The sequence below is a fragment of the Pygoscelis adeliae genome, unplaced genomic scaffold, assembly GCF_000699105.1.
Source record: "Pygoscelis adeliae isolate BGI_AS28 unplaced genomic scaffold, ASM69910v1 Scaffold187, whole genome shotgun sequence".
Taxonomy (NCBI): domain Eukaryota; kingdom Metazoa; phylum Chordata; class Aves; order Sphenisciformes; family Spheniscidae; genus Pygoscelis; species Pygoscelis adeliae.
In genome coordinates this window covers 14,954-29,048 of record NW_008825103.1, presented here as the reverse complement: position 1 = coordinate 29,048, position 14,095 = coordinate 14,954, and the positions used below count along the sequence as shown (strand labels likewise).

Here is a 14,095-nt window from a genome sequence, read left to right as displayed (position 1 = left end):
AGGTGGGATCAAGCTTGTTGGGTGGTGATGGATCTGCTGGGCAGTAGCGGCTGGAAGGATGGCCTTCAGCTCCATCCTCTTCACTGCTGGGGAAGCGAAACGGTGAACGCTGCAGTGTTGAAACCCCGTGTAAAGCCACTTCTGCTCGAGTCTGAATGAAACGCTTTTGCCCTCTCCCCCCAGACTAGTGACCGGCACTAGTTTTGTTGTGTGGAGAGACAATTGGGAAGGAAGCGCTACTTTGGGTAGGATTTGGATGGGTCAGACCCTAGCTTGAAATCGATTACCAAGGACTGATCTTGAATTTGTGGCTGCCTTTCAGGTCGTAAAGGTAAATATCCAAGCACTGTGCCCAAAAAAGAGCTGGGCTTCTTCCAAATTCCTCCCTCAGGACCTACCTTGGCCCATGTATTAAACGCTTTTCTGCTGAGGGGGTGCGATTTCTATCGAGGAAAGACAGTCCTGAGGAAACTGGACGAGTTACCTGGTTTGCGCTGGTTTTGATACACTTGACTTTCCTCCCACCACAGAGTTCGTCAGCCTCGCGGCAGCTTTGATGTGCGTTATTATGCCCGACCACGCCGACGTCAGCCTCCCGCCGGAGGAGCGCGTCCGAAGGCTGATCCAGGTGGGAAGCGCCGTGGAAGTGAACGAGGATGTCCCGCCACGACGCTACTACCGCTCCGGAGTGGAAATCCTCCGCATGGCGACCATTTACTCGGAGGAAGGCAATATCGAGCATGCCTTTATTTTGTACAACAAATACATCACGTAAGAGCAGCGGTGCTTTGTTTGCATGTAGCCCGTGTCGATACAAGGGGTTGTGGGTTTGGTGTTGCATATTTTGAGCATGTCTGAACGCTGTGAGGCCTGGCTGAGCTGGAAGAACTGGGTTCTGTCCAGAGCTCTGCTCCTTTTGAATTTCGGTTACCGCAGAGGTGAGGATACAGCTGGTTAGACTGACCAGGAGATGTCGTAAAGGTGTGAGGCGCGAGCCCACAAACTCCGCCCACCTCTTTGCAGGAGGTTTCTAAAAGTTCCCTTTGAAATGAGGCTCATCGTGTATCCCTCTGTCCTTCTGCTAGTGGAGCCTCCTGTCAACAGGAGGCAGGTTTCGGCTCCCTGTACGTCAAAGCTTCCTGGTGTTTTATCATTGCAGAGTGGCTAGATTGGCCTGGATTGTTGCTAGGTTGGCCCTGACATCATACGGATTGGCAAGGATCTCCGTGGTCAGGGATCTCGGTATCGAGCATCTACCTGGAAAGGATCTAGGCTGGTTAGTGGTTTCTCTAATAAACCGGCTTTGGAGGAGAAGCCTGCTTTACACTTAAGTTACTACAGCCTTTTACAGCAGGCAGCGAGTTCCTCCTTGAGGTGCAGGGACCAGTTGTACGTTTAGTTTTAGATCTCAGAAAGTATATAATCCCCCCCCTCAAACACGCACGCATACACCCAAGCCCTTCTCAGGAGGGACATGGGGAAGAGTTCTGGGTCCAAAGAACCTGATCCCAATCAACTGATGAGTTTCTTGGGCACTGAGCACCCTTCTAGAAAGCCCCAGATCGTATATAAACCCAGCCAACACCCTGTTTGGTGTTTCAGCTGCCAGGTCTCCAGCTGTAGGGTCTACATTCCGTGTAGACAAGCGCAGAGCCGCATATTCTTGCCGTCATCTCTGCAGTTGGCCAGAAATTGAGCCACCTTGGGTCTGAAACCCCACTGCCGTGCCTGCTGAGCAGGAGCGTACGCTGTGCTAACGCGGTGACGTGGTCCCAGGTCCGGATGGTGCCTGAGCAGCCCGGAGTACGAGCAGAGCAAACATGTGCCTCTCTGTAGCTGTGTCTGTCGGTGTTCAAGGGGCTGAAAACTGTGACCCTCAGAAAATATCCCACTGGCACGAAATGTCCTGTTCCTATGGGTTTTTTGGCCAAAAGCCTGTCCCTCCCACTTTCGCCCAGTGCCACTCTGATATGGTCTCTGCTGTGCCCACACTACCCGCTTATCCAGCATATGGTTGGCATCTCCGTGGGCATTTTCTCTCCCTGCCCCCGTGTGCAGGGTTCCTGCCCCGTAAATCCAACGCATTTTTCTCCGATTAGCTTTTCTTCCCGCCTTGCACTTCCTCAGCTTTTATGGGCAACATAGCAAAGTGCCCCGGGAGGCTGCACAGGGAGCTGGGAAGTGTAAAATCCTTGGGAAGGTTTCCAGGCTGGTTACGGAGCCGTGGCCAAAGGAGAAACTCTTTCACTAAACAAATGAACTAAAAGCACCTTCACTGTTTCATTACAGCAGTGATGGGTGCTGGTGTGTTTTCTCTCCAGCAGCTTTCAAATGCTCGTGGCATTTACGTTTGCCTGGCTGCTGGGCTGCCAGGAAGGTGAAAAAACTTCCCCTCAGAGGTGTGATTTCTCCAGTGCTGATGAGTATGAGCTTCTGCCCTGGATTGTCTGAAGATATGAACTTAATGTCACCGGCTCATTTCTTTAAAGGAAGATGTGAAGCTGTAGCTCAAGCGGTAGGCTTGATGAAGTGTTTTCTAGATGTCCTTCCCCAAAGGCGTGATCCAGAAGGCAAGAGCGGGGCGCTGGTAATTGGAGCCTCTCACGGGACATGCTCTGCTCTCCCCTTTCTAGAAACGGGACCCGAATTCTTCCCCCCGATGCTTCAGCCCACATCTGCAGGCGGTGCTGTGGCTATCCTTTGTCAGAGCCCAGCTCCCTGCCGGAGCGTATGGCCTAGTGCAGGCGCTTTCTGCATCAGGCTGCGCCTTTGGGAAGGGGAGGACTCCAGCCCCGAATAGCACGTGAGACGCTCTTAGTTTGGTGTGTTTGGTGGGAGCGAGCGCATCGTCCTTGGGAGGGAGGTGTAGTCTGTGTGGCTTTAGGAAGCTGGGTTTCTCTTTATTTCCCTATACGGCACTCCCCAAGGCTGATCTCAAGGCCTGAATTACACCATGAGATAGATCTGTCTTGTGGCACCTGATTTGCAGAGCCATCACTTTTGAGACAATCTTGTCTAGACATGGGGTAATCTCAAGACGGATCCGCACTGAGGTTCCCACTGAGGCAGCCAGTTCCCTGCTTGGCCTCCGGCCACCTGCTCGATCTCGTGCAGGTCGTTTGGCCGCACAGCACTTCTCTTTCCCATGTGGAAATGAAGCTCATTGCCCAGCCCTCCTCACGGGGGGCTGGAGGGAGGGCGGCACAAGTATCTCTAAGGATAACCAGGCTGGGCTTTTAACACATGCGTCTTGTCACTTTGAAAGACATCTGCTTCCTTGTCGTCTTGAACAGCTGCTTCTGTGTTGATCTGAGTGGATGTTTTCCTTGAATCAGGCACACTAGGTTTGATTTTGCTAGAGCCAAATAAGAAAGAAAGAAAAAAAAGGCATGAATTTTCTGTGGTGTTTGGGCTCCTGGTTTGCCTGCGTGGCTGTGAGCTGCTAGGATTGGCTCCGCGGGATTGCGTGGGGTGTTGCAAGGGACTCGAGACGCCGGCTTGGCGTGCGTGCTGTAGCAGCGCTTAAAAATAGCCTGTGATGTGGCTGCTCGGTGCCAAACAGCTGCTGCTCATAGTGGACTCGGGAGCAGGCGGAGGTTTGAACAAGCCCAAAACTCCCGGTGATGGGAGACGCGGGTTTCAGTCTTGCCAAGCCTCAGCTGGGCTGTCGATAGGAAACGTGAACCGTTCCTGCCCTTCCTCTGCCTCCCTCCCCAGCCTGCCGCTGCCTGGTCTTGCCCCAGAGTTTTCCTCTGGCTGCCTGAGTCCTCCTCTCATCCCACTGCCCACTTTTTTCCCCCCTTCCTGACTTGTGGAAACCCAGCTGTCTGCTGTTTTTTCCATCCTCCCCAGGCCAGCATCTGCTCTTAATCCTTCTTAATTAATCCCTTCCATTTTAATCTGCTAGCTGTTGGCAATGATCACAGCCTTGTTTTGTCTCCTCGACACAGTGACCTACTTTGCAACCACCAGCCGGGAGAGGGGACCTTGCTGGGCATTTCGGATGGAGCGACGGCTTCTCCGTGGCTCTGGGCTGTGACATGGTTATGCTGATCCTGTGGTCTCTGGCGAGAGCATCCTCACGCTCTCTGTGGCAACCAGGAGCGTTCAGGTTTCCAAAAAGTCCTTCCTTTTTCCCAGACGACTGAGGTTTTGAAGCAGCTGGGTTCATTTACTGCACACACAGAGGACTCTCAGCATGAAGAGCCTTCTCACTCTGTCCCCCCTGAGGTTTTCCCGCTTGGCTCTGCTTGGTTGGTTGGTGCTGCTCCCTGGGGCACAGTCTAGTCCTCACTACCCTTATTCCTTGTGCCTGGGCACGAGGCTGCACTCTAAAGGAGCTGGAGAGCATCCTCCTTTGGATGCTGAAGCGGTGTAGCAAAGAGCCACGAAGGAGTGGCAGGGTTTTTTACGTTACGCCCACAGGCTTTGTGGACACTCAGCAAGCACAGCTCCACTTGCAGGAGACGAGGACCCAGCTAAGCTCCCCGTGAGCTCACCCTGAGCACGCAGTCAGCTAGTGCGCGGCTGGGGACTTTGCAGAGATAACCTGGGGATGCCTCAAGCCTGGGGAGCCTCACAGAGCTGAGCCAGAGTGAATTGCCCCATGTTTGTGGGCTTTTTTCCCTTGTTCTAGTGCTTGCAGTACTCCTCCTCTGCATTTTCACCACTGTGTCCTGCAGAGCTCCCTGGAAGGGGGGAACAGTTATCCTGTTTGTAGAGATTAACCTGTTCGTAGTCGTGCTGGGAGTGGGGTGATGTTGAGCTCAGTCTTGATTTCCTTCCCAGAAGTCTGCACAGAAATAGCCCTGCTGCCTGAAATATTGCCCTGACCTTCCGGGGGTGGTCGGGCCACAGAGCCAAAAGGCTCCTGATGCAGCAGCTGGGGATGTTGTGAACTTGCTTTTAGCTTACCTGCAAGTTTTCTCTTTCCAAGGTCTGAGTTAATTTCCCCATCTCTTGCACAAAGTGTTTGTTCCCCCATACAGAAGGACAGTGTGAGTGCTGAGTCAGCCGAGTCCTTGAGCTTGTGTGTAATCCCCTTGGATGCTCGCAGAGGTGTAGACAGGTGCCCAAGGACCTTCCTGAATCGCTGCCAGCGTCCTTGGTGTTTTAGACTGGCTTATTAATGTTGCTGTTCAAAACAAATGTATTTATCCCTGAGGATCGTCTCCAAAGTCCAGGTGGAAGAAAAATCTCCTGTGGGAGGTGCTCCTCTGGGACCGAACGAGATCTCCTGTGCACCATGAAGAGCTCAGAGGGCCGTTATATGATGGAGGCTTTCCTGCAGAAAGGCAGACGACTGTCCTGATTGTGGGGAGCACAAGGCCCAGGGAGGTGGTGGAGGGAAATGATCCGTACCCCCAAAATGCCACTTAACTGTCTTGCGTTTGTCCCTTTCTGCTGTGATTCAGAAATGCAGTTTCTCTCCTGTATTTACAGGCTCTTCATTGAGAAGCTGCCACAGCACCGTGATTACAAAACTGCTGTCATACCCGAAAAGAGGGAGACAGTGAAAGTAAGTAGTAACATTGCCAAGTCCTTAACGGCTGCTGTCGGAAATGTTTTGGGGTCATCGACCTTGGGTTTTCATGCCTCTGGGATGAGTGATCCACACAAATGCTGAGAAGCCTTGGCTTGACCAGGCAGTCCTGACCCCTTGGGAGTTATGGTTTGGGTTGTTCTTACCCCGTTGTACTTGTGCTGGGCTGGCTGTGGTCGTCCAATTTACTTTCTGTTAAGCTGCTGGGGTGTCCTTTCTTTCCTGTTAAACTCCCTGGTTTTTAAAGACCACGTGGCTTTTCCACGATGGCTGGATGCTCGATGTGGTGGTCCTCAAGGGATTTGCCAGGGGATCCTTGGAGATGGCTCACAGCCACAAGAAGCTCCCGCTCCTCTGCTCAACATTGACCAGAAGAGCAAAAAGGGCAACACTGCCTGAGCTCTTGCTCAGTGGTGTTGGCGGTGCTGTCTGTGCCACCCGGCTACAACAGCCCGTCCACGCATGGTGGTGGAGCTGCTCGGCCCTTCCTGCCTCGTGAACAACTGGATGGTTTATAATCTCTGGGTGCTACATGTCCATCGATTCTTGCATCTGTTCAGGTCTCGTTTTTCTTGCCTTGGGGCTATCGCACTCTTATGACTGTGTTTCCTCCCTTCAGAAACTGAAAGAAGTAGCCTTCCCCAGAGCTGAAGAGCTCAAGGAGGAGCTATTAAAGAGGTACGCCAAGGACTATGCTAAGTACAAGGAGCAGAAGGTGAGTGAGAGGAGACTGGAGGCCTGCGCTCCCCAGAAGACCCTCAGCCACAAAGGGTTTGGCAGAGGGCAGGTCTCCAGGGCTCCCTGGGTGCTCTGAAATGTGAAGTCTGGGTAGCCCCAGCTTGCAGGGTCCAGCCTCGTCACCTGCAGCACAGGGCTGTCCCGATCATGTCTCTGCTGCCGTTATGTAGGTGAATCTGTCATAGGCATCCCTGCATCTCTTTTCATTGTGCATCCTGGAGGCAGTCTGAGCTGGGTCTGTTGTTTCGTTGTTTTTTCTCCTTGTCCCAACATGAGGTCCAGGTCTTACGATCCAGAAACTCAGCAGGTGGCTGGTAACAGCATGGGCAAGGATCCGGGGTTCTGTGGGCAAAGCAGAAAACTCTGCAGTCAGTTTTGCTGCGGACAAGTGCAATTTTGGAGATAGGATAGAGGGAAATCAACCTGGAATTATATTTCTGTGGAAGAGGGAGGGTAAGGCAGCAGTTTTACTGCCCTGGTCTAGCTGGCTCTCCTGATGGAAGTGCGGATCTCTGGTTTGCAAGCTGAAGCTTCCTTGCAGGGAGTGCCGTTTGCAGACCCTTTAGAAGTAGTCTGGGATTGCTGAGGGTCTGCAGTGCATAGGCTTCGTATTCTGCCTCGGGCTCGTGTTCCCCTGTCTGCTGATGTCCCTTGGCGTATTTCTCCTTGCAGAAGGAGGAGGAAGAGGAATTTGCACGCAATTTGGCTTTGCAGCAGCAGCTGGAAGAGGAGAGAAATCGGGTAGCCCTGATGAAGCAGCAGCAGGCAGAGCAAGAGCAGTTTCATGCCTTCGAGGAGATGATTCGACGACAGGAGCTGGAGAAGGAACGTCTAAGGATAGTGCAGGAATTTGGAAAGCCAGAGCCAAGTCCTGAGTCTCTGGACGAGCCCCTCATCCCTGGCGTGGAAAAGCCCCCGACTGATTTAATCCCAAAGGTTCCCGTCTCTCCAGTTCACCCTGCAAGTCCATCAGCGGGGACTGTCTCATCCAAACCTCCTGTTGTGGACAGATCTTTAAAACCTAGTGCTTTGGGGAGCACGCAAAACAGTTAGTACCTCTCAGTGCACCCTTCTCCCTTCCTGAGGCTGAGCCAAACACGGCCGAGGAGCTGATTTAGCCGGGAGGCTCTTGGAAGTATCTGATCATGACTCCATCCCTTCTGGGGGTTTGGCCTTCCAAGTCACTGGATGTTCTCCCCGTTGTCCAGTAAAGGTTTGCAGGGCTGGGGAGAGCTGTCTCCTCTTGGGAATCGGTCCCCCACGCTTCTCCAGCCCAGTCTCTCTGCTGATCTAGAGTCTGCAGCCTATTTGGCTTTCCTAGATCCAAATACTTGTTGGAGATTGGGGTTTAGTTCCTGGCTAGGCTGACCGAATTCTCCTCTTCTGCCAAATACGGCTCCGAAATACTGATTCGGACACTTCCAAATGACTGGTTCTTGACCAGTGCCGCATCTTACTTTAAATGGCGTTTTGTAAGTCTTTGTGGTTTCATTTTGTTTAACAAAATACTTGTTTTTCTGACACCCTGCTAAAGGTCTCTTTCTCTCTACGTGTCCCTCTTTTGGAAGAGGTAGTCAGTGTCCTTTATGAAGTGTCACAGTGACTTCATTTATCTGTGACTGCTGTTGTAAGGGTAGACGTTGGAGCAGTTGATGTTTCCAGGCTGAATTTTCTCAGTCTAGTCCCTTCAGATACTGACCTGAGGGAACATTTCTCCAACGTCCCCGACTGGCGTTGCTCATTGTGCTCCCATTCTCCCCACAGATGCAAGTATGGATGTCCTTCGCCAGGTCATTGTCCCTAGGGAGCTCTGCCAGAAATTCCTCCAGCTGGCTGATGCCAACACGATCCGGGGTGTGGAGACATGTGGGATCCTCTGCGGTAAGCTGGTAAGGTGGTAATCCTAATTAAGACCCTGGAAGGGGGTGCAGGGGCCTTTTGTCAACGTGTGCAATAGCTTTGAAAATGGCTAAAGGACCCTGATTTTTGCCACGGAAGGCTGTAGTGCAGTTTCACTCGTGACTAGGGTTTCATGTGAGCGTTAGGGATGATCTGCCTCTCCTTTTCCTCCCTTTTACGTTAGGATTTCCTCACACTGAATGAGGTGCCGGCCACCAAGTCCCTATGGGTATTCAGCTTCCCCTCTCCTGTTGAAGACTCTGCTGGGTACCTGTTTCAAGCACTCCCACGTTGCCGGGGACAGGCAGCTCCGGTGACTTTTGGTACCAGCAGGACTGAGGTGTCCCAGCTGTGAACTAGGACCCTCACCAAGACAAGGCTGTGCAAACACCGACTGGAGACAGTTAGTTCTCCCCCAGAGAGTTTGCCTGCACAGGTTTCTATTGGCAGCTCCAGCCTGTCTCCCCGGAGTTGCTTGGGGCTGCTTTGCTTGCAGACGTTTGCTTTGAAATGAAGTTGTTTGATGTAGCAATTTTCTGCAATCCAGCTGCTTCCAGGCACTTGGTGATTATTTAATTATGAGGCATCATCTCCTAGTGAGTGGAGAGATGATGATTTGCTTCGGTGGGTGTCAAGGACTTCTCTGACCTCTTGCGGGTGCTCTGCACAGCAGAGAAAATGAAATAGAAAGCTGTGGGTCATGCTCAGACTCAGAAAATCCCGTGACTCCTTTGTCAGTAACTTGCAGTTACTGTTTCCATGACCTGTAAATGGACGGTAGATGCATCCGTGGGCTTGTTTCCAGACCTGCTGTTCCCCTGGCTGGGCCCCTGAGTGGTGAATGCAGAAGTACCGCGTTCCCAAAGCTTAGGAAATTACCTTTGCACCAGTGGGCGGCAGCAGTGTTTCCTGCTCGGGGGGTGTCTGGTGGGTAACGGCCTCCCTGTGCTGCCTTGCAGATGAGGAACGAGTTCACGATAACCCACGTCATCGTTCCCAAGCAGTACGGAGGCCCCGATTATTGCAACACGGAGAATGAGGAGGAGCTCTTCGTGATCCAGGATCAGCATGGCCTTGTTACGCTAGGCTGGATCCATGTGAGTCTCTCGTTCCCGTTTCACTTCCCAACTGGCCTTGCATTCAGCCAGGAGGGAAAGGGGTGCGCGGAGCAGGGCTGGCGGAGGACAATTTGCTGGAGGAGGTGGCGTGGAGCAGGCAGCATCCTCCAGTTGGATTTCTCCCTCTGGTGCGGTCTCAGTCACTACTCACGCTGCTGGAGAAATCCAGGCCTGTTTTAAGTTTGGGTCCCTTTCGAAAGCATCAGGCCCTTTGAGAGTGGGGTATTGGGCACGAAGCTCATGTTTCATCCAGCTAAAAGCCGACTTCTGTCGGGGCATCCCGAGCTCCTGCTGTCAGCGCAGGGCCTCTCCCGTGATGCGTCCCCGTAGTAGCGCTGCTTTTCACGGACAGCTGTGTGCTGCTCTGCCGCGGGATGTGCCAGTTCCAGATTCCTCCACGGGCTTCAGCGCTGCCCTGCTGCCTGTCCCCGCGGAGCCTTTGGCAGTCGGATCGGTGCCAAGCAAAATGTTTGGTGCTGCTGAGTAATCTCTCGAAAGCAGCAGCTGCCTCGCAGGCTCTGACAAATAAATGCCTGCTGCATGTGCCTGATGTGCGCGGGGTGTCTGCTTTTGGTGTTAACTCTTCAGTGATGGCCCTGCAACGTCCAGGGACCCTCAAGAATCCCTTTGACCTTTCTGCTGGTCTTGGCAACAAAAACCCGATAAGCAAAAGGGGAAAGACCTTTCAGCAAGAGTTAGGCTGTGAAATCTGGCTGTCAGCCGGAGTTGGGTAAGGCGGTGGTTGTCTGTGATCATACAACGTCACGGTGGAATGTGGTATCTTGAAGTGCCTTGGCAGTATGTTACGTGTCTGGTGATGCTGTGCCCCAGGGGTAGCTGCACTTGAGAAACGTGTCAAGTGCCCTGCAGGGAGGCATGCGTGAAAGCAAGGACAGCGTTGTGCCTTGAAGTGTGACTTTCTGTGGGATGTGGCCAGAAATGTAGAGCTCCTCCTGTATTTATTCCAAATGGAAGAGAGGAGCAGATGTTTCGGGGCAATCCAAAACCATTGTCAGTGTGGAAGCGTGTCCTCTGTGCCATCCGAGGAGCTGTCTCTCTTCTCTGTTACAACCTTCTCTTGGCAGACGCGGTCCCTTTGGACTAGTCTTCCAACGCTGCTGTAACTTTTATGTTGCCCTGTGTTTCAGACTCACCCCACACAGACAGCCTTCCTCTCCAGCGTCGACCTGCACACGCACTGCTCCTACCAGATGATGTTGCCAGAGTCCATTGCTATTGTGTGTTCTCCGAAATACCAGGAGTAAGTATGGATGTGGGGTAGGTAAGGCCTTTCCCTCTGCCTGTGCTGCCCAACCAAAAGGTTGGGCAGGAGGTCTAGCCTCTTCAGAAGGTATTGAAGGGCTGTTTACCACGATCCTTCCTCTATTGGATTCCTGATGTGGGAATAAAATGTCAAGTCACACAATGAAAGTTTTACCAAAAGAGGCTGGAAGAGCATGCGTGATTCGACAGCTCTTCTGAGCGGGTTCGGGGGAGGTCGTACCTGGGCCGTCGTTGCCCACCCGTGAAAGGAGACCTGTCTGCAGCTGCAGAGCTGGGGAGAGGAGTGTCCCGGGCAGAGGAGCATCCCACAGCGTGCATCTGTGCTCTCGCTTGAGATGAGCAGACTCAAGCGCGCTCCGTCAGGCATAGAAGGAGGTGCTTCTGTTTGCAGAGGCTTGAGCTACACAGAGCGTGCGTTTATTTGCCCTAGGACGGGGTTTTTCAAGCTGACAGAGCATGGCCTGGAGGAGATCTCTTCCTGCCGGCAGAAAGGATTCCACCCGCACTCCAAAGACCCTCCTCTCTTCACTGTAAGTCACCTCACGAGGCAGCGGGGGCTGTAGGACCGTGAGTCGGCATGTTGAACACTTCACTTGAATTTATATTTGTGTCGAGGTGCTAGGCTGTGACCCAGGACAGGAGGGTCTGACCCAGGGTCAGCCTGGCAGGGGCTTGTCTCTTCCTAGAGTTGAGATGGAAAAGCTTTCTGACTTGTTAGCCCATGTTGGAGGTGGATGCAGAACACTTCTCTGCAGAAACAGGTCAAGGCAGCAGCAAAGGCTTGTATTTGAGAGAGAGAGGTTTGTATTTGCGTCCTGCTAATGGTCTCTGTGGGGCACCGGGGAGGGCACTAGGTCCTGGTCTGAGAGGGCTGTTCTGCGAAGGGGGCAGGTTGTGTCAGGAGGTAGAGGAGACTCACCTGAGCTGTGGGAACATCTGAATAACCCCCTGTCTCCTCTTTCTCTTCCTCTCTTCCAGACCTGCAATCACGTGTCAGTAGTCGAGAGAGACGTGGTCCTGATGGATCTCCGATAGGCCTCTTGCCTTAACAGTTTACAGAAAACCATCCACCTTCCTTCTAGGCCTAGGGATCTTTTTTTCCTTCCTGTAGCAGATGATTTCTACCGTGTAGTGATCCTTCCCCTTCCTCCCCCAATAATCGCGGTGAAATCGGTACCCTGACCTCCGTGGGAGCACGTGAAACCTCAGTGCCTTGCGTCGGGCTGGCGAAGTGGTGCTGAGGTTCAAGGCGTGGGGAAAAGCTAACTGGAAATTCAGAGACAGAAGCTAACACTGAAGCAATTGTTTAATACTCTAATCTATGGCTTGAACAGCTTCTTGGGGGGGTTCCCCGTCATTTGCTGCAACCGTGAGGTGTGAAAACCTCTTCAAGTGCTTTCCAAAGTGGGACTTGCCCAAATTAACCCATGCTTTGTTTTGCCTCTCTCCCTGGGTTGTTGGGGTCTCGGCGCAGCTGGCTGGAGTAGATGAGTCTTTGCTATAATTTAAGATTAAACCTTCCTAACCCCTCTCACCCCATGCAAGAGCTTGTCGCCTCTGAGCCGGAGCGAGTCCTGCTTGCTGGTACTCGGGTCTCTGCCCGGTGAGGTAAGAAGGGGCCCAACCTCCTTTGGGAACCCCTGTTTCAGTGTTTCAGGGGAGAAGGTGCCTGGATGCGGCACTGCTTTGCACGAGCTGCTTCATTCCAGCAGTGGGGAGGGGTGTTTGGTTACTTTATTCCTTTTCCTGGATGGGGGGGGGGTTCACTCCGGCCCTCGGGCTGCCCCGCGAGGGTTTAGGTTCGGCTTGCTGCTGGTGTTACCACGGAGGAGGCTCTCGGTCTCTTGGCCGCAGTGCTGTCGTGTGAAGGCTCTGCAAGGCCATCACCTCTCAGAGAGGGGACTCCAGCAGCTTGTGCCGCTTCGATCCTCAAAGATCACCGCCCCCGATTGCCTCTGCGTTTCTCAAAGCAGTACGAAGTCTGTCCTGACCAAAACCAAGTGCTCCGTGATGTCGCCGTTATGCGGTACGCCAGCTGAGGACCTCCTCCCAAGTTCTGTCGTCGGATGCTAAGCAGCGATTTTCCTTCCCCGGCGCTATCCGTGCTGGGCCTCCGCCCTCGCGTCTTGCCGGCGTTGAAAGGGGAAGAAGCGGCACTGAAAGGTGGAAGGCATCTGGCCTCAAAGGGCTGAGCGTGATCCACGACATCTCCACATCCTCCGGCAGGATGCTGTGATGATCAGCACATGGCCGGGCGGGGAGGGGAAGGCGGCTGGAGTTGCCTTCCCACCTGGCACGCGTACATGCGTGTTCTGTATGTCGTGTCCTTGTACTTCTACACAGAATATTCTTTGGGGTACAGTTTAACACAGATGGGTTGTATTATCTTGCCTGGGTTTCTTTTGCTACTTGTTTTCTTTGAGCTAACTCAGTGGGTTGGAGGGGTCCGGCCTGGCTGAGGGCGGGGAGGGAATCGATTTATTTAGGGGCTGTGTTTATTTGCAACAGCCACCTCCTTGACTCCTGCGTGACAGACTGCTGCTGCCGGCATTTTTGCAGTCGGGTTTTGGAAACAGGCTACCCCCGGCAGTGGGAGGGAAGCGAGGGGACTTCAGGGCACGTCCCACAGCTCTGCGCCGAATGGAGCGGTCTGCTCGTCACCCAGATGGCTCCCCCAGAGCATGGTGGGGACAGGAGCTGTGAAAGCCTGTCTTGCAAAGCAGCGATTCCTTCCAATTGGTAGTGAATATCACAACAAATTTATCTCGAACCCCCCCATCCCTCAAGGTCTCGGGTCTGAGCTGACCCCAGCATCAAGCGGAGAGCGCCAGCCGGGGAGAGGAGCCGGTGGCAAATCACCGCGTCGTTCGTAAGTCGTCCCAGTGACCGATAAACCCCTCCGGAGAATTTTTCAAATACCTCGCAGCGCGGCCCTACGCAAGGGCTGCGTTTCTCACGTCAGCGGCCAGCTGCTGCCTCGCACCCGGCCCTGCTCTCTGAGCTGGCGGCTTTTTAATCACATTTTTTCACTTAAAAGTCACTGAGTCATCAGTTTGTGCGTTGGGATGAATGCTGATACCCTGGCGCTACTGCCCGTGTCCCGCTAAACCCGCCCTGTCTGTCCAGCTGCCCCAGCTGTGACTGTTAAAAATCGCTTGAAGCGGGGGGTTGAACTTGGTAGGAGCTAAACCCTGACAGCAACCACGCTTTGCAGGGATGGCTTATTTTCCGCAACAATGCGGGTTGCGTGTTTTGGGGGGCTCCCACGCAGGCAGGGGCTGAGGCTTATCTCTGCCTCGGGGCTGGGAAGGGACCCAAACCCCTGCCCGAGCTTTCACCGCTGGTTTGTCCATCCTCGGCGGGCAGCCCGAGAGGTTTAAAGCGCAAACGTTACCCTTATACGGAGGTGCCGAGGGCCAGCCTGCACGCCGGGAGTTTTGAAATCTCACGGCAAACCAGGGATTGCCCCCCTCCTCGTCCCGCGTTCATCCCAGCCAGGTCAACCCACGCCTGT

The 14,095-nt window shown here is 53.5% G+C and overlaps 1 protein-coding gene across 1 annotated transcript; it reads left to right on the top strand.

Annotated features, from left to right (window-relative positions):
• Positions 1-520: 520 nt before the first annotated feature.
• On the top strand, positions 521-12,969 carry STAMBP (STAM binding protein). The gene is made up of 9 exons (XM_009327185.1): positions 521-771; positions 5,443-5,518; positions 6,162-6,257; positions 6,953-7,328; positions 8,045-8,169; positions 9,139-9,276; positions 10,446-10,558; positions 11,012-11,111; positions 11,560-12,969. Exons 1-9 carry the CDS (start codon positions 557-559, stop codon positions 11,614-11,616), a joined length of 1,296 nt encoding a protein of 431 aa, XP_009325460.1. The 5' UTR covers positions 521-556; the 3' UTR covers positions 11,617-12,969.
• The last annotated feature ends 1,126 nt before the right edge of the window (positions 12,970-14,095 follow it).